Source organism: Cyanistes caeruleus, chromosome 5, assembly GCF_971803275.1.
Source record: "Cyanistes caeruleus chromosome 5, bCyaCae1.hap1.1, whole genome shotgun sequence".
Classification (NCBI taxonomy): Eukaryota; Metazoa; Chordata; class Aves; order Passeriformes; family Paridae; genus Cyanistes; species Cyanistes caeruleus.
In genome coordinates, this window is record NC_141705.1 from 18,757,346 (window position 1) to 18,781,439 (window position 24,094).

The following is a 24,094-nucleotide window of genomic DNA, read 5'->3' on the forward strand; positions in this document are numbered from 1 at the left end:
TTACCTGGTGCTTTACCATGGCACATACCTTACCTAAGCAGTGGTAATGTTTGGTAAACTGCTTGAAACAATTGCTAACTGGAATTAGGCATTCTTTTACCACACTTTTTGAGGTGCAGTTCAGTATCTTAGCACAGCTGCATTTGTTCCTGCAGGTTATATCAGATTTATCTGTTTAAGAATAGAAGCATGTTAAATGAGTGTAGAAAACTTCAGAGCTTTATAGAAAAGGATCAGGAATGAAAATACTTGGTTTTTGGTTATCAGTTAGTATGGTGCTGAAACAATTGCTGTTGTGCTATGGGTATGAAATGAAAGTGTGGAATCAGTCACCAGATCAGGTTGGAAGGGGCCACGGGGGAAACATCTGGTCCAACCTAGAGCATGTGGCACAGGATTGCATCCAGATGGTTCTTGAATGTCTCCAGTGAGGGAGATTCCACAACCTCTCTGGTCAGCCTGCTCCATGTGTGGTCACCTGCACAGTAAAAAAGTTCTTCCTTGTGTAGAAGTGGAACTTCCATGCATCAGTTTCTGCCTGTTTCCTCTTGTCCTATACATACTAAGGTTTCATTTTTTCAGTTTAAATATTTTAGTTTTTCTTAAGCTTTAACATACCATGTAGCCTGTCTCTAATACTGTTCCCAGACTGTCAGTATCAGTAATGATGTCCTGTTATTATCAGAATAAAGGAAAGTTCTAGTTATTAAATCCTTGGATCCGTATGTGCCCTGAGGTACTTAGTAAAACGGAATGATGAATTATTATATTACTTTTTCTTTTTTTCTTGAGTTTTGAAATTGTTTCTGCTTTATTTATAGCAGACTGTGGCCTTTGTTTCTTCATATTTCTGGTGTAAGCAAAATTAGTAAAGTTTTAATGCTGCTTTATGCAACTGGACAGTCAAGTTTTCATCATTTTTACATTCACTACTATTTCTGAAGTAAGTTTGCTTGTATATATCGTTATAGAAAGAAACGTGTTTCATACCCATTTTTATAGACAAATTTCCAGTTTTCCATGGGATTTCATTATGGCATAGATACCATCTGGTTAACTTTTGGACCTTAAAAAAATAACTTAATTTGCATAATTTCTGTAATGAAGAAATTCAAGTTACAAAAGGAATTATTTCTTAAATTTGAAATCTCTTTTAAGTAAATATAGAACTTAAAAAAAAACCTAGACAAACTTCAAGTTCCAGTCTTTATTTAACTCTTCCTTGTTGCAAGGTTGTGGAAAATACTTGCCATTAGCGAACTTTACGCATCATAATTAAAAGGTTAGCACAATAACTATCTTTCAGTGTTTTGATGAGGGTTACTGGATGGTAAAGTACTCTGTTAAAAACTTGCTGTAGATGGTGCAGATCTCATGTTGTGTGGCCTGGTTTAAATAGGCATTACAATAACACTATTCCAGGTGCATGGATGCAGACTATCTAGGTTAGTTTGAAAGTTTTCTATACTTTTAAGTAACAGGAATGAAGGGAGTTGACTTTTTTGAGTCGACCCTTCATACAAGTCTTGCATTTCACAAAATTAATGGTTTTTAGCTGAACAAAGAAACCAGGAGGTATGAAGCTCAGGTTGGGCTTCAGTTGAATTTAAGACTCTATGCCTGATGTTTCCTGTTGGATGACATAAGTGTGGGTCTTTGGCTTACAGTTCTTGTATTGTTTTCCATATTTACCATTCACTGAGACTTCTCTCTTCGAAGTCTGAACAGTGTGACCATTCAGCAGTTTAAAGGACTGAAGTGTTTTGGATTCCAAAGCATAGTTCACCTAAAGACTTCAAGCCAGCTGGGTATTTTGATTTAACTGTTCAGAGTTAAACATGATCACTGCTGATTAGCATGAGAACGCTGTAGCTGCATCTTGTTTTACAGCTGTTAGTGTAGGAGCTTCTATAATTTCTGATCAAATCCTTCCTTCCGCTGAACTGAGTGTGCCTGTCCTCTGGATAAAATTCTTTATTGAGAGCATTTTCCTAGGGCTTACCCTGTGGCTTCACTGCTTTGTCCTTAGCATTTTATTACCTAATGATTTTTTTATTTGTTTGTTGTCACATTGAGTTCCTTAGTTGAACTGTTAGTTCTTTGATCTCCTAGAAAGAAAGATTGCTGAGCAGTTTCATTCTCAGAACAGTGTGGGTAATTGACAAACATTTGGAATTGACCAGCAGATACAAAGGAGAAATTTCCCTTCTAAAGTCAGTCTGGATATAAAGTAACTAGCTAGCAGAAGCATCTGAATTCTCCTGAAGGCAAAGACTTCTGTAAGGTGAACACAGGGATGACTTGGATGACTTGAAAAAGCAAACCTTTATGACAGAATCCTGTGGTTTGAGGAGAGCACTGAGTGCATCAGAACTAGGTAGAAATTACATGAGTGGATCTTATTTCCCTTTAAGCCCTTGCTTCCTGGCAAGTTCAGTTAGAGTAGCTTCTCTACTTGAAGTACCGCACTTTCTCTGTTTTGATTGGCTTGAATTGACTGAAGGAATATTGTTCTCTCCTTTGATGATTATCTGATTTAATACAGTGTTTCCAAATTTCAAACCTGGTTCACTTTTTCTGTATTGGATAGAATATTCATAGCTCATTTCTTCTGTACATGAGTTCGCAGAACTGTAAATACAAAGTTAAAAAACCCAAGACTGTAGCTGTCTATACCTGAAGACTGAGAAGGAGGTAGATATATAAGAAGGAAAACCCATTCAAGTTATGAGTGTCCAGACTCTTCATGTTTGTAGTTTTAGTCAAACTTAAAATTTTATCAGCTTTAAAATTTTCTTTTTTTGTTCAGTAAGTTTTCAAAGGTTTTTCTCTGCATTCTAATTTTAAGAGTGTGTTCATTATTGTGGTTTGTTTTCATCAGTGGGTTACACCTTGTTTCTTACAGGTCTTCATTGCCATCTAGTGGCTGTAGTTGTTCAAAGGACTCGGTTTAGAATAAAGCTGAAATGAGTAAGGGTATGAAAAAAGTAGGGATTTTTTTTTTCTTGTATTCTAACTAGTTCTTACTAGTTAATAAATACAAAAGAGTACATAGGGAAAGAAGGTAAATGTGTCATGTGCTTTATGGTGTAATATTATTTGGAATAGGAGGGATTTTTTTTATTTTTTGTTTTGCTTTTGTTTGGTTGTTTGTTTTTTTTTTAGCAAAGTATTGCTCTGTTAATGAAAGTTGACACTAATCTTTAATCTGTGTATTACTTCTTCATCAGGAATAGCTCATAGCTGATGACCATGGTAATTTTGAAAGATTCATAGATATTTCAGCTGGATACATATTGATATAACACCTGCTTTTCTGTGTTGTAATAGAATGAATGTAAGTGGAAAATTTCAACTGTAGATTTATAGCCAAGAAAGAAAGTTCGAAGAGTTTTTTGCCTGCAGGCAGTAAATTTTTTTTCATTTTCATAACCACCAAGACATTTTAAATTGCAGTAAAACTTAAAATTTGGTGATTTGTTTCTCTGACAGAAAACATACATTATTTGTGTCCATTAACCAAAAATACTACAAATACTTGCATTTAATGATACTAATTCTTAATACATATGTATTGAATTATGATATTATTAACAGAACTTTGGTTGCATCTATTAAGAATTATGTAACTTAGAAAAACAATTTATATCTGTTAAATAAATGTGATCATGCTGATAAATAGGAGTTTTACACTGGATTTTCATTATGAAGCTACCATTAATGGTGTTTAATAGAAATAAGAATCATTTAGGATGAAAAAGACCTTTGAGATCAAGTCCAACTGGCACTGACCTTTCTTGCCCAGGACTCCCACAGACACTTCAGAAACGGAATAATTTTGTTCTCTGATCATTTTCCATGACTCGGAGGCCACAGTTCAGTTCACCCCCTGCCCTGGCAGCTCCTGCCCACGACTGCGACGGCCCGCGGGCAGCACAACTGGCTGCTGCCCCAGCATGGAGCCTGCTCCCCCTGCTCAGAATTCAGTTGTCTCAAGCCCAATTTAAAAAAAAAAAAAAAGACAGAAAACATCACCTGTAAGGTAGGAGTCATTGTTGGGTTGTAGAAATGCCAAGTTATAACAGTACTCTCCAAATTCAAGTAAATAAAATCATCAGAAACTTTTTCATGTTCCCCTCCCTTACATGCCTCCTTAGCTATCTCACAGTTTGGTGTACTCATTCCACTTTAATCACAGTGAAATGATGATAAAAACACAGCAGCTTGTTTACTAAGTAAAACCAAACCTTTTCAGGATTTGAGCTTTAAAAATTTGCAGAAACTTCAATACCAATGCATTGTAATATAATGCTGAATTTAATTTTTTACATATTGTTCTAAGTAGCATTTAGACTGACAGTCAGTGCTGCTGAAAACTAGGCAATATTTTTTACACATGAAGATATAAAATTATCTATTCCGTTTGAAAACTGGGGAGAGATTTATGTGTGGACGAAATCAACTCCCTCCTTGCTTATGGCAAAACTCTAAATATTTAGGAATGGTAGTCAGCAGTTGTCCATTAAATAAAGTTTAATTGTTTGTGGGACTGTTCTGTGTATATTAATCGCTTTGTCATGTAAAGCACCTGCAAAATACTATAACTTTTGAGGCCTTTTTTCCTTTCTTTCAGAAACTCTCTGTAAGGTGTTTTATAGAGATGTACACTGTTACCTGACATATATTGAACTGGAAAAATTCCCCGTGACAGTGCATCTACTGCTGCTTTTCCTTGCTTTTGCTGCCTTTTTTTTGTTTTGTTTTAATTTGCGCTTTAGAAAATCTACAAGAGAAATGAAGGGTATGCCTGTATAAACTCAAGTGCAAAGTGTGAATGTGAAAGCATTGAGTATACATCAGTTTGTTTATCTGGAAAACTGTGTGTAATTCCATAATGTGTTCTTCATTTTCAGGTTTTTTTGTCCTCCTCCATGTGTGTATCTCATGGGCAGTGGGTGGAAGAAAAAAAAAGAGCAAATGGAGCGGGATGGTTGCACTGAGCAGGAGTCACAACCTTGCGCCTTTATTGGGATAGGAAACAGTGACCAAGAAATGCAGCAGCTGAACTTGGAAGGAAAGGTAGAAAAACTGTAATAAACCACTAAGATAACTAACTGCAAAGGCTATTACAGCTACATGGTGCATATTTCAAGGAATGTCCTTTCTTATTATTGGATCATTTTCTTACACTCCAGGTATTACATAATGGTTGGAGAAAGAATCCCTCAAAATATTTAGGAAAATTGAGTAGTTGATTTTGGCTCATAGGGTCATAGCAAGGTATTAACCATTAATTTTTAGGTTGTTGATGCAGACTCAGTAAACTGTTAGGTTATTTGGTAGGCATCATTGTCTAATTAAAATATGGTTTCTGGCCCAAACTCTCTGTCCCGCTCCTTGGCTTTCATGAGTGGATAATCTTATCAAGGAAGGATCAGAATATCTGCTGCCAGAAGTAGTCTTTTAAGTCCCTTTGCCTAAAAATACGATTAAAGTAGTATCTTAAAAATTTAGTAGGTTATTTTTACAGCAGTGTAAATTGCTTACAAGATTTTTTTAAGGCATTTCTGATGACTTAAACAGTTGGAATAGAACTGCAGCAAAAGTGTTCATTTTACACGGTTTCTTTATTATGCAGTATTTTATAGCTACCTGGTGTTTCCAGCACAGTCTACCAGAAATGCTTCATATATACTAAATAGGAAAAGAATAATTGAAATTCTCTATAAGATTTTTTTTTTTTTTTTAATTCTGTTGTCACCTACCATAAACATTTAGCCAAAAGTAATTTCCTTGTGTTTCAAAACCCAATCATTTCCCATCCTTTCAAGAAAAGTTTAGTTCAACACATTTCCTGCATAGCCGGTCCCTTGTGCATGCCCAGTGTAGGGTCTATACGACCCTAATCAAATGTAATTTTTAGTAGTGCTCTTGACCCCTCATCAGTGGCTTTGACACAATTATGGTCTCCAGTCATGTCTTCTAATCCTGGTAAGGGTCTTTAGAATGATCATAGAGTAATGATGTTGAGTACAACACTTCACTGAGCTAAACAGTAGACATAAAAGAATGCATATGGAGGAGATGGAAAAAACAGGTTCTCATCTGTTTTAGAAACTGTTGCATCAGTTTTCCTATTTTATTCATAATTAAATATGCATAGCTTCTTGAACTGGGTTGACTTCAAAGAATAAACCACAGTATGTTTTCACCTACAGAATTATTGCACTGCCAAAACATTATACATATCAGACTCAGACAAAAGAAAGCACTTCATGTTATCGGTAAAAATGTTCTATGGCAATAGTGATGACATTGGTGTGTTCCTCAGTAAACGGATCAAAGTCATCTCCAAACCTTCTAAAAAGAAACAGTCACTGAAAAATGCAGACTGTAAGTATTTCACAGTTTTTTTTATTTTGAAATTAATTTTGTTTCATACTAATTTTTTGTTACATATTCTAAGGTCTAACTACAAGGAAAATAAAATGAAATTTTCAACTTCTGGTTTCTTGCCGTATTTCAGAATGTACACGTCAGTGTATTTTAAAATATTCCAATATAGTTAGGTTACCCTGTTGAGTTTTATGCAGTCGTGGTTAATTATTTAGTAAATGTAAATGGCCCACCCAAGCCCCCATGTATTCTGAAGAATGAATTCATGTAGACAAGTGTATAAGGAATGTTCTACCTCAGTTTTCTAAGCTGTTGGGTGTCTTTAACTGCGATAATCTGGTCCTTAGAATGTTTTGATCAATATCAAAAGGATTGCTTTCAGATTGTGATAAATGACTAGTATCATATTACCTAAATGCACTCTGTCACCTCACAGCCACCTTCTTATTGTCTCATGCCATTTTCATGTTCTTATTTTTGTTTTGCATGGTTCCTTTCAAGTAGTCACTTAAGAAATCTGTATGGTGATATTTCACCCGGATTTATTTGCTTACCGTGTTTTTCAACTAACGATATCTCTGGTGCTAATGTATAATTGGGAACGTTTTTGCTCTTCCTCCAACATTTTTTGCTTGCATACCACTGGAGCACCTCAAGAGATACCCTTTTTTTTTGTTTGTTTTTCTCTCTCTCTTCACTAGTGCTTTAAAAGGCTCTTCCATCTGTGTTGGGCTGGAACCCATTCACCTATGGAATGTGGATCTCGGGGCCGCTAGCTTGGCACATGACTAAAGGCAATCTGTTGCTGTGCAGTTCACGCCCGTGGGCTCAGAGTATGCACTGTTGAATTTGTATTCAGACAGATAGTTTTGATGGACAGTGAATATGAACCAAGCATTCTTCAATAGTAAATGTGAAACAAATAGAACAATATGCCCATTCTGATGGCAAAATTTTAGTTGCTGTTTTTTTTTAGGGGAGCAAACTTTACATTTCTCTCTTTTGAATGATAAGTTCAGATCTGAGAACATTTCAAGTTGCATGGTTATAATTTGACATAGTTACATCTATCTTCCTTTCAATTACTTGTGATTTATAAGAATACTTTTCTTTATATTTCAAATATTCTTCAAATGATTGCTGAAAGTTTTGTCTTAAGTACTTCACAAGGGCAAGCTAAAGTTTCTGCTTAAATAATCAGCTGGAGAACTATGAATGGAAGGAGTTTTCAGCTGGCGAGCACTGGCCCATTTGGCTAAGTGGCAAAATTCTATGAGCTAGCATGCCTTTGGGAACAGCCACTATGTATGTTATTGCATTCACAATTTTATGACTATTTTTGGTCTTTCACAAATATAAATATTTTCTAAATTAACCAGTATTTGATAATTATGTCTTGATTTCAAGTGTTCTTCAGTTTATTTCATGTTATTTGTGACTTTTTGATACTTCTCTAAGTAATAATGAAGTAATTTTATAATCTCAAGTCTGTATGTGTTCCTTGCAGTATGTATTGCATCAGGGACAAAAGTGGCACTATTTAATAGACTTCGATCCCAAACAGTTAGCACCAGATATTTGCACGTAGAAGGTGGTAATTTCCACGCCAGTTCACAACAGTGGGGAGCGTTTTACATTCACCTTTGTAAGTAAAAGAAGATCTCTGTAATTTTTTTTTCACTTTCTTTCCTTCATCCTCACAAAAAAAAAAAATCCTGCATTTTTTCCTCCATATTAATTGTTCATATGCAGGCTTGCTTAGTTACTGAGTGTATATTTGATGTAATAGTGTGATGTTAAATGTTTCTCCTATCAAAAAGAACGGTGATTAAAACAAGTAATTCTGAAAATTCCTGTTTCATGCAGTGGATGATGATGAATCAGAAGGAGAAGAATTCACAGTGAGAGATGGCTACATTCATTATGGGCAGACTGTCAAACTTGTATGCTCAGTTACTGGCATGGCACTCCCAAGACTGGTACAGTTTCATTTCTCCAATGCTGTAATTAATTTATAGATGGCAACTTAATGTAATTCCATAGTTGGGTTTGCAGTGTTTACAGTTTTTCGCCTTGTGTGTTGCCTTTGAGTAATACATGTTTTATATGGAAAATGGCATTTGTTTTAATTAAATCATATTTTTGTATTCGCAGATTATTTCTGTAAACAAAGAACAACTTGCAAAATCAGACAGGGAATTTTTCAGAATTTAAGCCTGCCAAAATAGGTTAATCTGTCTATTTTAAAAACAGTATTGTAAATTTATTTGTTCCAAAATGCTTCAAATATTGGTATTGAATAGATGAGTAAAATATTTGCAGCCAGTAGGACTCTTCCATGTGTTGAGTTCCAGCACAGCTTTAAAAATGCTCAACTGATTTGAATCTAAAAGCACTTCTGTGTACTCCTGAGGATATATTATACCAGTAGCAGCTTGCAAAAAGCCATCTTTTCATATTTATTAATACTATCTGTTTTAAATCTGAAGCATGGGAATTGCCTGTGGAATAACCAGTTAAGGTTTGTGAACCAAAAAAAATAAATTACTTCTGGAGACACAGTACTGGGTTTTGTAAATAAAGTTAAGTATAATTATGGATTTTTTTTCCTCTGTTTTATGCACTTAATGCCAGCCTAAGTGGAATTTTATGTGATAAATAATCAATAGTGCTTCATATGGGATCTTCTCTGAAATTGTGGTTTGTCAGCCTATTACAAGTTTCATACAAGGTTCTGCCAATTCCAGTTTAGGTAGAAGCAATCTTTAGAATGCACCAATATAAAAACAGACTTCCTGCAGTCAGGCTTTTGTTCCCCTTTCCAGAATAATTTTGCTATGACTGTAACGTGAAATTCTCTCCCAGTACCAAACTTAGCTAAAAGAAAAAGATAATAGCCTGCTCAGCATAAATGGTACAAAATGAAAATTTTGTTTGACAGTAAAATCATTTACACTGGTTACACTACAGATATGGTTCAAGCACAGGAAATTCAGTAAGAGGGTGTCACTTCTTTATGGACTTCATGTTAATACTTTTTTATTGCTGAAAGGAGATGCCATCATTTATTATTCCAGAAACCTTACTTGTAAGTATAAACAGATTAAAACAAATTAGGCCAAAGGTTCCTGTTTTGTTTGCCATGGGGAACATTTGTCATACTGCCTTACAGGACTGATGGAAGGTGATGCAATTAAAAGATAACTTGCAGATATTTTATAAGCAAATACAGAAAATTTAGAAGAAAAATGTTTAAATTTATTTTGCGAATAGTACTATTTATTATAATTAGATATTGTAGAGGACGTTGTTGGGCTTCTGTTTGTCAACTTAGAAATATTCAGGCACTTTTGCTGCTGCATCTAGTAGTGCTGCATAAAGCATTAAATTTCTTTCTAGGAGTTGAGTTAAAGTTATGAGAAATGGATTTTCACTTGCTAAGGGAATAGCTTTAGATTTTTAGAAATAAATTGGTAAAATACATCTGAATTAAGACAGCAGTTATTTTTTCACTGAACTGCCGAATGTAAGGAACAATTATTCTTTGCAGTTTTCTTTAAGTAATATTTAATGACCAACTACTGGTTGTCTGCTGATAAGACATGTTATGATTATTTCCAAAACTATACTTAAGGACATCTCAATACTTTTAGTTAATCCTTATTTTAATTATTCTCCTTCAGCAACCAGTTTGCCACAGAATGTTGTTGATCCGATCATTGGTGAAAGCTTCTGTGAAAATAATCAGTAAGAGCAGTAATAAATAATAATTGAAGACAACAATATAATTAATAAATGCTTTTTTACACCAGCAAATGAAACAAAAGTAGATTTTGCTGAAGCTTCTATTTTTTTCCCTACGCCTTCAGCAAAAATAGATAAAATATATTTTTTATAATTTTTTATATTTATATCTATATATCTTTTTATATATATTTATATATTTCATATTAATGCAGCACAGTGAAGTAGTACTGAGTATTGCTTCAATGTTGTGTTCTTGTTTCAAAACCATTAAGAATTATGAATCTAATGTTGATGCCAAAATGATAGACATGAAAATGTAAAAAATTACTTTGCACTTCCTTTACTGACTGTATATATGTAATAAAGTATACAAATTGTTCTAAATATATGTGTACAATTTTCATTCACAGATAATTCGAAAAGTAGATAAACAAACGGCATTACTGGATGCAGATGATCCGGTATCACAGCTCCATAAATGTGCATTTTACCTTAAAGACACGGAGAGAATGTATTTGTGCCTTTCCCAGGAGAGAATAATCCAATTTCAAGTAAGTTGCTGAAAACTGTTTCAATAGGTGAAAAGTGTAGTTGCAAAGTTTTCCCAAATATCCCCAAAATATGTATGAATGCCATTTTTGCAGTAGGTTTTGAAAAGAGAGGATGGAAAGCAATAAGATGTTGTCTGTGCCTTTCCAAATCTGTTCTTCTTTCCTCATAATCTTCTTTCACGTCTGTCTGGAAAATGAATTCTGGTTTCTCCAATGGAGGAAAAGGAAATACTCTAGAAACTTGTGCATGTAATCATGATACTGTAGTTAACATGTTGACATATGCCAGTGGAGCTGCACCACTTGTTTGTGTGTCCCTTTCTAGGTAACAGCAAATAGGAAATGATACCGTTGATTATAGTCTTGTTTCATGATGAAATCAGCAGAGCTGCCGTGTGTTGCTCTTGGCGAAGAGTGTAAACATAGATAGCTGTGGCAGTTGCCCACAGTTACTTGAAAAGCCACAGAAATTTGATTTGTCTGTAAAGAGTTTAAGTGTCTCAGGAATATTTTCTTCTCCAGCAGGTGGAGAAAAACATGGGGTTTTAGTCTTTTGTTTGTTAGCATGCTTGTAGCACTTCCATGTGGTAATTCGTACCAGACCAGCAAGGACCCTGACATTGGCTCAGATGGTCAGAGCATGGTGCTGAAAGCAACAAGGTGGTGGGTTCAATCCCTGAACATACTCAGTCTTTACTTGAGTTGGACTTGATGACCCTTTGTGGGTTACTTCCAAGTCAGAATATTCTGTGACTCTGTGAAGACTTAAACCAAGTTCAGGACTACCTAAATATTGAAATTTTCTTTAAATATTTTGGGGGCAGCTCAGATAACAAAGGGTATTGGCAGATAATGCTGTGCTTCAGGAAGATGGCCATTCTTGGGAAAGATTCAAGACTTTGTTAGAATAGCTATACCTTCTTGGGTAAGAAAAATAGAGGTAGGAAATTACAAGCTAACATTGAAGATGTCCCTTAATATAAGGGAAGGGACAGGAAAGCTTGGTGAAGAGAGACAGTTCAATTCTGTCCTGAGTTGGGACAATGGAAAAGAGAATACAAGAAGCTTTGTTCCTATTTCAGTAAACATATTCATGACTTGTGGATCAGAAGGGACTAGATCTCTTGTTTCTACCCACAGCACACAGCAGAAATACAAATATGTCAAAATATATCTGTCAATATATATTATTGTAAAAGAGAATGGACTGTCATTTAGAAGAGAAAGCTGTGCAAAGTGAACTACAATAACTCAGGATCAGCCTGATATTTAATCATTCTTAGAGTACTGTATGGGAAGTGCTGAATGAAGGAACAATTCCTGCTTCTTTGACAGCTGCCTTAGTTCATCATCCTCGAATTGCCTGTGGGACTATCAGGATGTCCTACCACTCTTCAGTTTCAGCAACACCCATGGAGCTCAGTCTGATAAGAGCTCAGAACTTTCTATGTGGGTAGGAGTTAGATAAAAGGACACTCCCTATCCTGAATTCTTTTAATGGAGTAGGTACCTGCTGCTTATACTTGTTAAATAACTGGTAACTTGCACATCAGTCTGTTACCATGCTTTGGTAGGTGAAATCACAATGGAAGATAAACTCTTTCTGCCAGTGTCAGGAGAGAAATCCTGTTTTATCTGGGTTGTTTTGGGGTTTTTTGGATCAGAGGACAAAGACCAGGGAAACAACATGCGTGTACTGTTCCTATAATAGGAATCTAGACAAACTAGTCACTGTTGGGAAAAAAAAAAAACAACCTACCCAAAAAAGTCCCAAAATTACCAAAACAACAATAACAACTCCCCAAAATCCTGAAACTTTAAGACAACAAGTCTCTCCTGGGTGGATGGAAATAGCCCTATATAGAGACCATAGAGGCATAAAGCAAAGAGGGTGTAAAAAGTCTGCTGATAAACATAAACCTTGAAATTCAGTTGCTGAAGCGCCGGCCAACTCACTCTTTCAAGACATGCATATGTTCTGGAGCATGGAAAGGGATTATAAATTGTGCCTTACTGAATCAGTGCATAGTCCATGTCTGTGTCTAGTCTACCAGCAGCAGCAGGAGTTGGTACTTAAGGAAACTAGGTGGATCTGGTTGTTTTGCAGTCCAGTGTGGTTGTACTGTGCCAGCATCCACACTGCTTGTACGAAGTGTGAAAGGCTGCATTCCTGATTCTTATCTCTTAGTGTCAGTTTTTAGTTGTGTACGTTGATTTCATTACCTCATAATGTTCCTTTTCTCCAGTAATCTGTGGCAGAAATTTCAAGATGCGTCTTGTTCACTGTGTAGTGTTTGCTGTATTTGTTGTGAATCATGTAACAATTTCTGAGAGTGATTCCTACTTCATTTTGTAGTATTCAGTGAGCAACAGTTCTGCATTCACTTAGCCATCAACATCTTAATTTCTTCTCTCCTAATTGGAAAAGCAGAGTCTTCTCCATTTTGTCTCATAAGTTCAGCACTCATTGACAGTTTTAGTTGCCCTTTCTGTCCCTTCTCTTGTTTTTTCTGCATGGCTTTTTTGATGGGGAGACCACAGCTGCACCCAGTATTACAGAATTAGGTGAACAAGGGATTTACACTGGCAAAATAATACCAGAGAGCTTGTTCTCAACACTTGTTTCTGATGGTGTCCAACATTGTGTCATCACTCACAGCTGCCACTGCACAACAAGGTGGTGGTTTCAGAAAACTGTCAGTGGCAACCCTGGGTTCCCAAGTTGTAACTTCTGTCTCCAGCTGAAGCAAGACAGTACATGAGTACTAAGCATGATGCTAAGGCATTTTAATTTTCCAGTGACACCTGCTGAGAAAATTGAGTGAAAGGAAAGAAAGGGTGAGAAATGTCCCTGGAGCCCTATTTGGAAGTGAAAAGGAAGAATGCTTCTCTAGAAGAGGAATTGAAACCTTTAGAAGATTTCTGTAACAGATGGAGTAATGTGTTATTGAAATGATTCTTGATCATAGTAACAGGATTTTGAGAACAAATTCTGTGGAATTTGCCTTCCACATCGTGGACTTAGGAAATGTGAAAAAAAATCAGTCAAGGATCTTTTTCAGGGTTGTTCATTTTTTCATATCCATGATTTTATTTGTCTTGATTCAAAGTACATCATTCCATGCCAACAAGAATTGCAATCAGTCTATAAGAAAGGTGTCATGCTTCAAAGTAGTATACAGTAGTTCCTATAGGATAACTCCTCTTTTGAAGCTGGGCTAGTAATTCAGAAGCTGAGTATGTTTCTGATGGAAGTTTCATTTAGAAATGCTGAGTTTGTAGTTACTATCCATGTCACACATTTCCTTTGTCAGCTGTTTTCAGTGCTTTCTACATGATTGTACCAGAATGAAGAGTCCACATGAAAATGCAGCTTTTTTTTTTTTTGTCATCTGATATGGATAATTCATGCTAATTGATGTTTATCTGCCACTTTGAAGAGTGAAGGTCATGGTTATATAGCAATATATCCCTAAAGCTTAATGGAGGAAAAAATAATCTAGCTGTCAGAATTTTTTTGTCCCATGTTTTTCTGTGTTTAACCTAGATGCAGTTTACTTTCAGGTTGCTAGGTGGTGAAATTGTTCAGAGAGGCTTCTGTTGCCATAAAAAATATTTGTCTGCATGTTTATCCATCCATCCATCCATCCATCCATGCAAATTTAGTAGTATTTAGAGGGAGATATTAGATGACCTTTGAGGTCCCTTCAAATTAAGCCATTCTGATTCCATTATTCTAATTTGTAAGGCTGTCATTTCAGCTTCTCTTCTGTGTTTTTGCACAGACACTGATATATAAGCTTGTGTTTTCTATCATTTTGTGGAGGGTGAAGAATGCTAAAAAGAAAAAAAATATTGAGCAGATAAAAATCATAACTAATAAAAAGTATTCCACTTCAGTCTGTAGCTATTTCAGTCATTTTGCCTTAATTAAAGATCTGTTCTAAAGCAGCTACTTCTAGTTGTTGTAGTTTTTTATTAATGCCTATTGAATAACATTAAAACTTTGAAAGTTGAACTAAAATAAAACTCAAACATAAGGTTGGAAAGGTGACAGTGTTCTAGGTGAGAGTCATGGTGTTCTCACAAATACTAGTTTTCTAAGTAGTTTTTGTGAAATGTGAAGAGTGTTTCTGTAGGTCATACTTTAGAGAAAAAAATAAGGAACCATGTTTTTGAAATAACAGGTGTTATTACTGGATGAGTTGGTTTTTAGGTCTGTGACTTGACAAACATGTCTACAGATCAGATTTTAAACTTTTCTTTCTCTCTAAGGCCACTCCATGCCCAAAAGAACCAAATAAAGAAATGATTAATGATGGAGCTTCTTGGACAATCATTAGCACAGACAAAGCAGAATACACATTTTATGAGGGGATGGGTCCAGTCCATGCTCCAGTGACACCCGTGCCTGTTGTAGAAAGTCTACAAGTAAGTTGGTAGTTTGTTTTAATGAACTGTTTTATATGAAATTATTTTTGTTATACTCATGTAGCTTTCATGAAGTCCTTACCTCATTTAACCTTCATCTGGTGAAATACTGTAGGAAAACAGTCTTAATAGCTTTATAAATAATAAAATTACTTTGTTGTAATAAATTTTCTTACTTACATTTTAGAATAAATTAGTCTATCCATCATAGAAATAATACTAATATTGTTGTATACAATTAGAATTTTATTTCTGAAAGTACCATGGCAGTGATATCCCTAGGACTGGTGTTTGATTATTTAGAAATTGTTTTTGACTCTTGCCAATTATAGATCAAAGAGAGCCCTACTAAAAAAACCCCAGTATTTGGCAGAGGAAAAACTTAAAGCTCCTCTAACACTGTCACTGAAAGATTTTGTTCTCTGTTTTCTCTTGTTGACATCTATTCTAAGTGGCCATTATCAAAACTTGGAAATTCATTCATAGTATGAAATTATTGGCAATATCTTTTAGATGTGTTACTTCTTTATACTTCAGTTGTGTCTGTTGTGTTTGTATTTTGGTTTTGTCCAGCTGATAAAAACAGCACTGTTTAATGGTTTAATGTTCTTATCTGCATGTGAAGGTTTTGTTTGTGACTTTTTTGGTTGGTGGGGTTTCTTGTTTTGTTTTTTTACGAGGGGTGAGTGTTTATTCTTAATAATGTATATTTTGGGGGATTTTCTCTTTGCTCCATTTCCAGTTGAATGGTGGTGGGGATGTAGCGATGTTGGAACTCACAGGACAGAACTTCACTCCAAATTTACGTGTCTGGTTTGGGGATGTGGAAGCTGAAACCATGTACAGGTACAGTATTTTCTATTACTTTAATGGTGGTTTTGTTTTACTGGGTTCTTTGAAGAGTGTATCCCTGTGTACACACCCAAGTGTACACTTTCCTGCACTGCAGAAAGGGGTCTAGGAGTGCTGATTGCTAGAGGCTCAGTATGAGTTAGCAATGCACTCTGGCAGCATGGAGGCCAAACTGCCTGCAGCTGGTCAAAAGATGTGTGTAGTCCCACTGCAGACAGCACTGGTGCAGCTTCACCCTGAGCACTGCATGCAGTTCTGGGCTCCCCAGTTTGAGAAGGCTGTTCAGGTACCGGAACATGTCCAGAGAAGGACAGCAAAGATGGTGAAGGGCTGGAAAGCCCCTATGAGTTTTAGCTGGGGACTTTGGGCTTGTCTGGTTAAGAGAAAAGTAGGCTGAGAGGTGACCTCATTGATCTCTGCAGCTTCCTGAGCAGGGGAAGTAGACAGGGAGTTGCTGAGCTCTGCTTCCTGCTATCATGTGCTAGGACACATGGGAATAGTTCAAAGCTGCATCATGGAAGATTTAGACCGGACATTGGGCAATATTTCTTTACTGAGAAGGTGCTCAGACACTAGAATGGGCTTCCTAGAAGGGTCGTAGATGCCCCAAACCTCTCTGTGTTTAACCAAATAAAGGGTATTGGGCCTTAATAATAGGATAGTAACTCTTGGTTAGCCCTGACATGGTCAGTGTGTGCACTTAGTTGAATGTTGTAGGTCCCTTCCAACAGAACTGTTCTTTTCTATTGTATTCTTTCAATTTAAGTATGTTGTACTCAGTTGACTCTCCTGTTTTTCAGATGTGCAGAGAGCATGCTTTGTGTTGTTCCAGACATTTCTGCATTTCGAGAGGGTTGGAGGTGGGTCCGACAGCCAGTCCAGGTTCCAGTAACTTTGGTCCGTAACGATGGCATAATTTACTCCACCAGCCTTACCTTTACATACACACCGGAACCAGGGCCACGGCCACACTGCAGTGCTGCTGGAGCAATCCTCAGAGCCAACTCGAGCCTCATGGCTTCCAGTGAAACAAACACAAACAGTGAGGGAAGTTACACAAGTGTCAGCACAAACCCCACCAATGTCACATCATCTACAGCAACTGTAGTTTCCTAACTACTGTTGTTTGTCTGGACTTAAATTGACTTTTTGTGCTACATTCAAGAGAACTGAACAATTTTTGTGGTTTCATGGGAAAACACTTTTCCATTTTAGGTGATATGATTTGAACCTTGTTACCTGCAAGTGCTGATCTTAAAAACAGAAGCCACAATAAAAAAAAGAAAAAACCAACATCCGAAACATAAGAACTTTATTGAAAATCTATTTTTCAGCTGTGTTTTTTTAAGTGGGCAAGAAACAAAAATGTGGCTGGGATACATGTTGAGCAAACTAGAAAACATGAACACAACATAGTTTTTATGGACCAAGGAACTTGTATAAGCTTTAGTATAAAAGGTACATTTTCACCATACCTTTTTTGTATCACAACATATAGTACACTTTTGTTACCAAATAGTTTATATTTTTTTTTTCCTCTGAGCTTTTGCTCTGAAGTATATTCAGGTTCCAAGCCTGACCATGCTTGTATAATCTAATTACCATACTCTTCCAGTTTTAAAAAAAAAATATATATTTTTGGTCTGTGGCTGGAACTGTTCCTTTTTTTAAACTGAAGTCTTGTGACTTTTTATGAACTGAAATTGTTTTTATTTCAGCAAGTAGAACCTTGTAAAGGCCAGCATATTTTTTTTAAGATTATATGAAGTCTGTGCAAAAGCTTTAAAAAATGCCTCTGCCTTGCCTGCAATACATGCAATGTATGTTAACTTTAGTGCTCTGTTTTCAGTCATTGTTAATAGTTATTTCTGTTTTTCTTTTTTAAATATGTATTTATAGTGATAATTCATGAGGTTCTAACATTACATGAGTTTTTTTCCTAAAAGTGGCATCTCAAGCAGTCATATTAATGATTGTTCGTGTCACAGGCATATGTTGGTGTTTTTGAAGGGTTGTTACTGGGTTACTCCCCCTCTTCCTTGCTCAGTCATATTACATCTGAAAATGTTCCAGGATCTGTTCAGGTTTTTCTAATCTTGTACATAATTTGTATTAAGTGTAAGTTAAATGTTTTATTTCAAAAGTGGAATGTTCCCAATAACTTAATTTGGCAGCATGTCTTCTGTCTTGTTGGCATGTAACTAAAGTACCATGAGAAGTATGTGCTACAAATGGGATTGGTAGGTGATGCCCTTCATCACTTGAGAATCACAACAAGCATGTTTTTCATCATCCTGTTCAGTAAATTAGGCCAGATTTGTGTAACACTTGTATTGAGAACGTGCTTTCATTGTGACGTGATCATGCAGTAATAACTAGAAGTAAATTTTACTACTTAGAAATGGGCAAATAGGAAATCATAAAGCACTATGAAGATGTCAGCTCCTCCCATCCTTGTTTCCTGTGGGTTTCCCTTTCTCTGCCAACAGCTTGTGCAACATTCAAGTCTTCTCTCCAGCATAAATTTAAGGCTCATTTGCACTTTGACTTTGTTGGTTGTTGCATTTGTTTTTCATTTTGACTTTACCATGTTTTCTCCCTCCTTGTAGACCTGCCTGCTTCATTTGTATTTGAAGGTATACCCCAGTAGTTAATTTGTAGTCACAGAGCTAGGCATAGACTTGTAGGGCAAGTTCTGACAGTGTGATCTTCTTCTTTAAAAGCCAAAATTTCACGGTGTGTTCAGCCTTTTCTCTACCCTGAAGCAAAAGTCACAACTGCTGTGTAAATGTGAACCTGTGGTTTCCTACAGTGCATTGCTTACAAGCTTACCTGTTGACCATTTTCATAGGGTTTTTATTTCTGACCACTTACTCCAGTTTCAACACCCACCACCATTTTAAGGCATCGTCTCTGCAACATATTTGTGTACTCTGACGCTCCATTCTACTTGTTTGCTTTAGTGTGCTCTGTTGTATGTGTGAAAACAGTGTGTTTAAAGGAAGAAATTGGTTATAAAGCATATTTAGCAAGTAGTAAAATCAGTGCCACTATCATCCTGAAATGTGCTTGTATTCTACCACAGGCCTTCATACTCGTTATTCTGTATTATGAAATGTGTTCCCGTGACGTAGTCGCGATGCTGGTTCCTAGCACTAGTGAATGCTGCCTCACCTCATCTCCATTTCAGTGACCAAGGGCAGGATTCATTGTGGCCTTATCTCTGTTTTAAACTGTTTACTGGCATTTACTTGCAAATCTGTTTACCTTTGTATGTGCTGTAAATTTTTGGTTTATTGTGTTGTGGCAGGAATCGTTTCACAGTGTTTTTGTTAAAAGCACATAAATATCTTACAGTACAGTACAGCTTAGTTCAAGAGCCACAGATTTTCATCACTAATTAGACTGAGAATTAAAATAAGCAAGATTCATATATCAGATTTAGAGGGTATTCAAGAAACCATGATAGGCAAACCATAACAAGCCTTTTAACCTTCAAAGACTATTTAAAATAGCTTTTCAGAACTTGACACATGCTTTTATACTCATTATTTTAAATTTTTTTACATATAAATGCAATACTTTTTATATTCATTTTCTTTATGTGCAGTAATTTTGCCCGATAGTTATACTGTCCCTTGACTTGTAAAGATTTAGCCTAATATCTGCTGTTCTAACACTACAGCAAAGTGGGTGAAAAAAGCATATTTTGCTTACAAGACCATTTTAAACCACATTTTTTCATTTGGCTTGTGGCTCTCTTGTTGCCAGTAGTTATTCTGTAGTACAGAAATGGTCTTCCAGGTCCTTACTGTTGTTAATACGTCCAGTTGTTCAGATATATTATCTTCCTGAACCTTTTTCTGTGGGGTGATATTGTTACATATATTGGCCTTGTGAGCTGTTATCAATTTTCATTATATTAACAATATCTCAAGATTTTGATAAAACTACTTATAGAATGTTTCAGTATGAAACTTATAACTGTTCAAGTCTAGCTGTTAAGTCTGCTGTTAATTCTGTATACATAGAAATTGAGTCTGTGTTCAGAATGTTGTTATAGTTCCAACTATAGGAAGAAGAAGCAAAGTGAGTGCTCTAATTTAGCTATGCCTTTTCTTGTTTTCTGTTGTTTGGAGCTGCGTTTCAGAATTCAACACTAGCGTAGTCTTTAATAATCTGCTGCTGATGTTTTTCCTAATTATTTGCCCTGAGGGCATCCCACACCGGTGTTAATAATGGTATTCTGTACTTGTTTTCATTGCACAGACTTAAAAAATCAGAATGGTTACCTGAAAAGACATTAACTTAAGACATAAATTGGTGAATTCCCCATATAGAAAATATTAATGCCTAGTGAATCAAATTGTCTATTGGAAGTAAGATACCCACTTGTGGATTAAATGACTCCATAGAGATGTCCATCTTGAAACTAAGATGCTCTTCAGTTATTAACCATATTATATTTGCTTTCTTTCAAAAGCAGCTGTGTTTATGAGTACTGAACAAATGTGTATACTTTCCTGTGCCAGACTTTTGACTTTGTTTTCAAGCACTGTACTGTGGGATTGAGTGGCAGCTTTGTTAGAAAAAGAAGTATATTAGGGTTTTTACTTAACCCTTTTAGGACTGAACAATTTCTTCCCTTTAGAAGCTGTAAAATAAATGAGCAGTTCTAGCTTCGTAACCATTCTGTCTGTGTTCAGCACTGCATTTGCCCCATCTGGAGGTGCTATGCTAATGTCATTTTTTAAAATCCTGTAGCATGTGTATACATTCAGTCTTAAAAGGGTTATTTTTACAAACTGTGCACCTGTAAAGTTTCTTAGCAATAAAGGTAGAAAAATGAGCAAGTTTTTACCATAATTTTGTAGAATTAATTGCTCAGTTCCATATTTCATCAAGAAAACCCCTGCAATATGGGCAGTTTTGAGGATTAAATAAAAGTGAAATGTAAACCACATAAAAGTGTTCTTGTCAAGTGTACTCTGTGTGTGTATGTGCATAAACTACCGGGTTTCATTTTTTTCTACGAGGCTAAAGATAAAATGCCATGTTACTATTGCTGTGACAAACGTAATTGAACATCTGTATGGTGATACAAAAGTACTTACAGTTCGAACAGGTGTTGAAATTTGCCACATTTTGTTGGTTTTTTTCAATGTTGACCAAGGAATATGGGTTTGTTTTTTGCTTGTTTCATTTGTTTTGGTTTTTTTTTTTTTCCCCCAAATGAACAGTGAGTTCATCTATGGAACCAGAGCAACACAAAAGAAGACCAGCCCTGGGAGTGAAAAGTCATCAGTACTTGTGAGGCTGTGCGCACTGGACTCCACTTAAATGGGATATGGAATGTCCACCCAAAAATATAAATTGGTTTCATTTTTGCTTGTATTATTGCTGAAGTTAGATAAGAAACTGTTTTTTAATAATTTGTAAAAAAAAAAGTTTCACTTTTTTATATAATTTATTAAATAAGAAAAAATGAACTGTGTTTAATTGTTTAACTTTAGCAACTTCATTTTTGCAATTAGTGCACCTGACTCCTTTAAATCTTATTCATAGTTGCAGAATGTCTGACATTTCATTCAGTTGGTTGATAACTAGAGCCAGAAACTCAGCAAATTAGCTTATTTCTTGTTTTGACAAGGCTTTAAGGAACAGCTAGAAATTATTCACTCTCAATTTATAAGCACAGGTGACACAACATTCATTTCAATAAAGTTTTTGAGATGGGAAGTGGACATGGCAGAGAGAGAATATAGAGTAGCAGAAGCCTGCCACTACTAACTAACGTTGTATTAAGCTGATTAAAGAACTACAGGTTTACCTGTAAGACAGTGAAGGAGCTAAAAGTGGTTCCTAAGTAGGGGAGGTGAGAACAACAACAAAAAAATCACTGGCTTTATAGAAGGATTACAGATTTTTTTTTTAACTGGAACATCTGCAAGGTGTTTGCCATTAAGACACATAAAATAGTCAGAAACTCAACAGTTGTAGAACTTTGTTTTTTGAAACAGGGGCAGTATGGATATTATTTCTGCAAACTATTTCCAAGACCCTTCAGTCATTTTCTGAAAAAATAAACTCATTCTTTTGGAACAGAGTAGAAACCAGATTTGAGGTTTCTGCAAAGAGAATGGTCACTTGCTAAACTTTTAATTTTGGTGTTACTGGAAGAAACTGCCAGAGTTGGTGCTGGTCTTAGATGAAGAACTATGGATAGAAAAAACATCTCTTCAGCTAATCCTTGGCAATTACCTATAGAGGTAGTCTCAATAAATCCTAGTAGGATCCAGAGAAAGAAGATTAAAAGGAGAGTGATGTGAAATAACTGGACTAGAGGAAACTATGCATTTAGTGTTTACATCTAAAATGTACCATTTCAGAGCTACTGAACTCGGTCAAGTAGTTGGCCTTTCACAGTGCCCTGTTCAGATTGCAGTTGCATGCTCCTAGCAGGGTAGAAAAAACTGTGTGCTCAGTTAGTGTCTCTGTAAAGGATATTTATTTCTGATATCCAATAGCACAAGCTTAATGTTAGATCAAAAGCATGAGGAGTTACAGCCCATATTACTTCAAAATACTTCTGTATTGAATATAGACATTAATAATATATGCTAAAGTGAGAGAAGTTGAGAAAGTCTTGATTCTTTGTAGAAGCAAACTTGCAACTACTGTCTGATGACATCTTTCAGGTTCTGCATCTCCTTCAAATATGGAAAGGGATAGTTAAAAGTTGGATATTTTCTGTTCTGTGTGCTATTGCTTTTGTATTCTAGTCTCAGTTCCCTTATTTTTCATGTGTACTTTTCCAGATCATTAATTATGTTTCAGTTTTTGTCAGAATGTGTAAATTTTGCTGCATAATTTAGGAGAGGAGTTGGTTTTAAGTAAGGTGAACTCCCAGCTTTTGAGACTACACACTGCCGTGTCTTGGTGCTGTTTCTACTGCTGGACTGTGGGGTGGAGCAAAAGAAATGTTACTGTTTTTTAGGCTGCTTGCAGATACATGGGGCAGAAGGTTCTACAGACATGACCCTAAAGATCTACGGGTTTTCATTTAGGGGGGCCACAATTCACAGCCATGTAAAGTTGTAAATCCTTTGAATTTAGAAACCCTTTGCTTTTTAATTATATTTTGTGTCATGTTGCCCCCTCATCTATGTTGATTTAAACCTTCAGTCTTCTCTGTTCTATTTGCTGCTATGTTCACTGGGAAATGTTGGCTATTTCCACCTCCATGAATCTCAGTGGGTGTGTTCACAGGAAAGATGGGGCCTTGTGCTGTTGGAGCTACTTCTGTGCCCTACCTTCATCTCTTCTTTGTGCTTTAGCTTCTCCAGAGTGACTTGACTTTGAAGCCTTTGGCATTTACAACCAGTAGGAGCTGCATTCATCTGTTCATTGCTATACCAGTACATTGCAGCATTCAGATTGCCATCTATTGGCCATCCTTTAGAGAAGGAAGGATTTTGATACAGAAGCCACAGCCTTGCACACCACACTGTGAGTCCTTCCAGGAGCTTCATAGCTTGGAGAATAACTTCAACACATATAAAAGATAGAAGAACTGATCTATATGTACTATGTTTTCCATCTTGAAATCGTGTTTTAATAGCCAGCTGCTGACAAACAAACTTAGTTCTTAAAATCTCCAGATGAGTTATGGGGACTTTTTTTTTTTTTTTAATGAGATAGTTTGTTCTAGCATTTCTTCTTGATTTTGATAATTATAATAAAATTGTACATAATCTGCTGCACAAGACATGCTTATGCAGATAAAGAAGTATTTATAGTTAGCCCTGAACTAAACTCTACATGGTGTTCATAAACATGCTGTTTTTTCTGTTAGATGAGCTTCAAATTCCATTTTAGTTCTTTTACTGCCAACAGTTTTTCTTCGTGGAAATTGAGAAAGGCAGTGGTGGGTTCATAGTTACTGAATTTGATGCCTTAAAAAATGTAATTGGAAATTATCCAAAAATGTGAGAGACTTAGATTTTAACATGAAAGAAATCATTAGTTTAGGAAGTAGGATATCTGATTATTAGTGTCCTCATCTTAGTCCTAAGGCGAAGTGTTTCTATGCTTTGCCTTTGAAAGAAAGAATTTTA

General features: G+C 35.9%; 1 protein-coding gene across 2 annotated transcripts in view; it reads left to right on the forward strand.

Moving 5' to 3' along the window:
- The window catches only part of RBPJ (recombination signal binding protein for immunoglobulin kappa J region), a 58,719-nt gene extending 37,774 nt beyond the window's left edge, over window positions 1-20,945 (forward strand). For both annotated transcript variants that reach the window (XM_086890399.1, XM_086890398.1), the window contains exons 4-11: window positions 4,914-5,079; window positions 6,219-6,393; window positions 7,904-8,041; window positions 8,263-8,375; window positions 10,554-10,694; window positions 14,970-15,125; window positions 15,868-15,971; window positions 16,778-20,945. In XM_086890399.1, coding sequence (XP_086746525.1) covers window positions 4,914-5,079; window positions 6,219-6,393; window positions 7,904-8,041; window positions 8,263-8,375; window positions 10,554-10,694; window positions 14,970-15,125; window positions 15,868-15,971; window positions 16,778-17,093 — 1,309 coding nt within the window. In that variant the 3' untranslated portion in view covers window positions 17,094-20,945. The remainder of the gene's footprint in view (window positions 1-4,913; window positions 5,080-6,218; window positions 6,394-7,903; window positions 8,042-8,262; window positions 8,376-10,553; window positions 10,695-14,969; window positions 15,126-15,867; window positions 15,972-16,777) is intronic.
- Window positions 20,946-24,094: the final 3,149 nt, after the last annotated feature.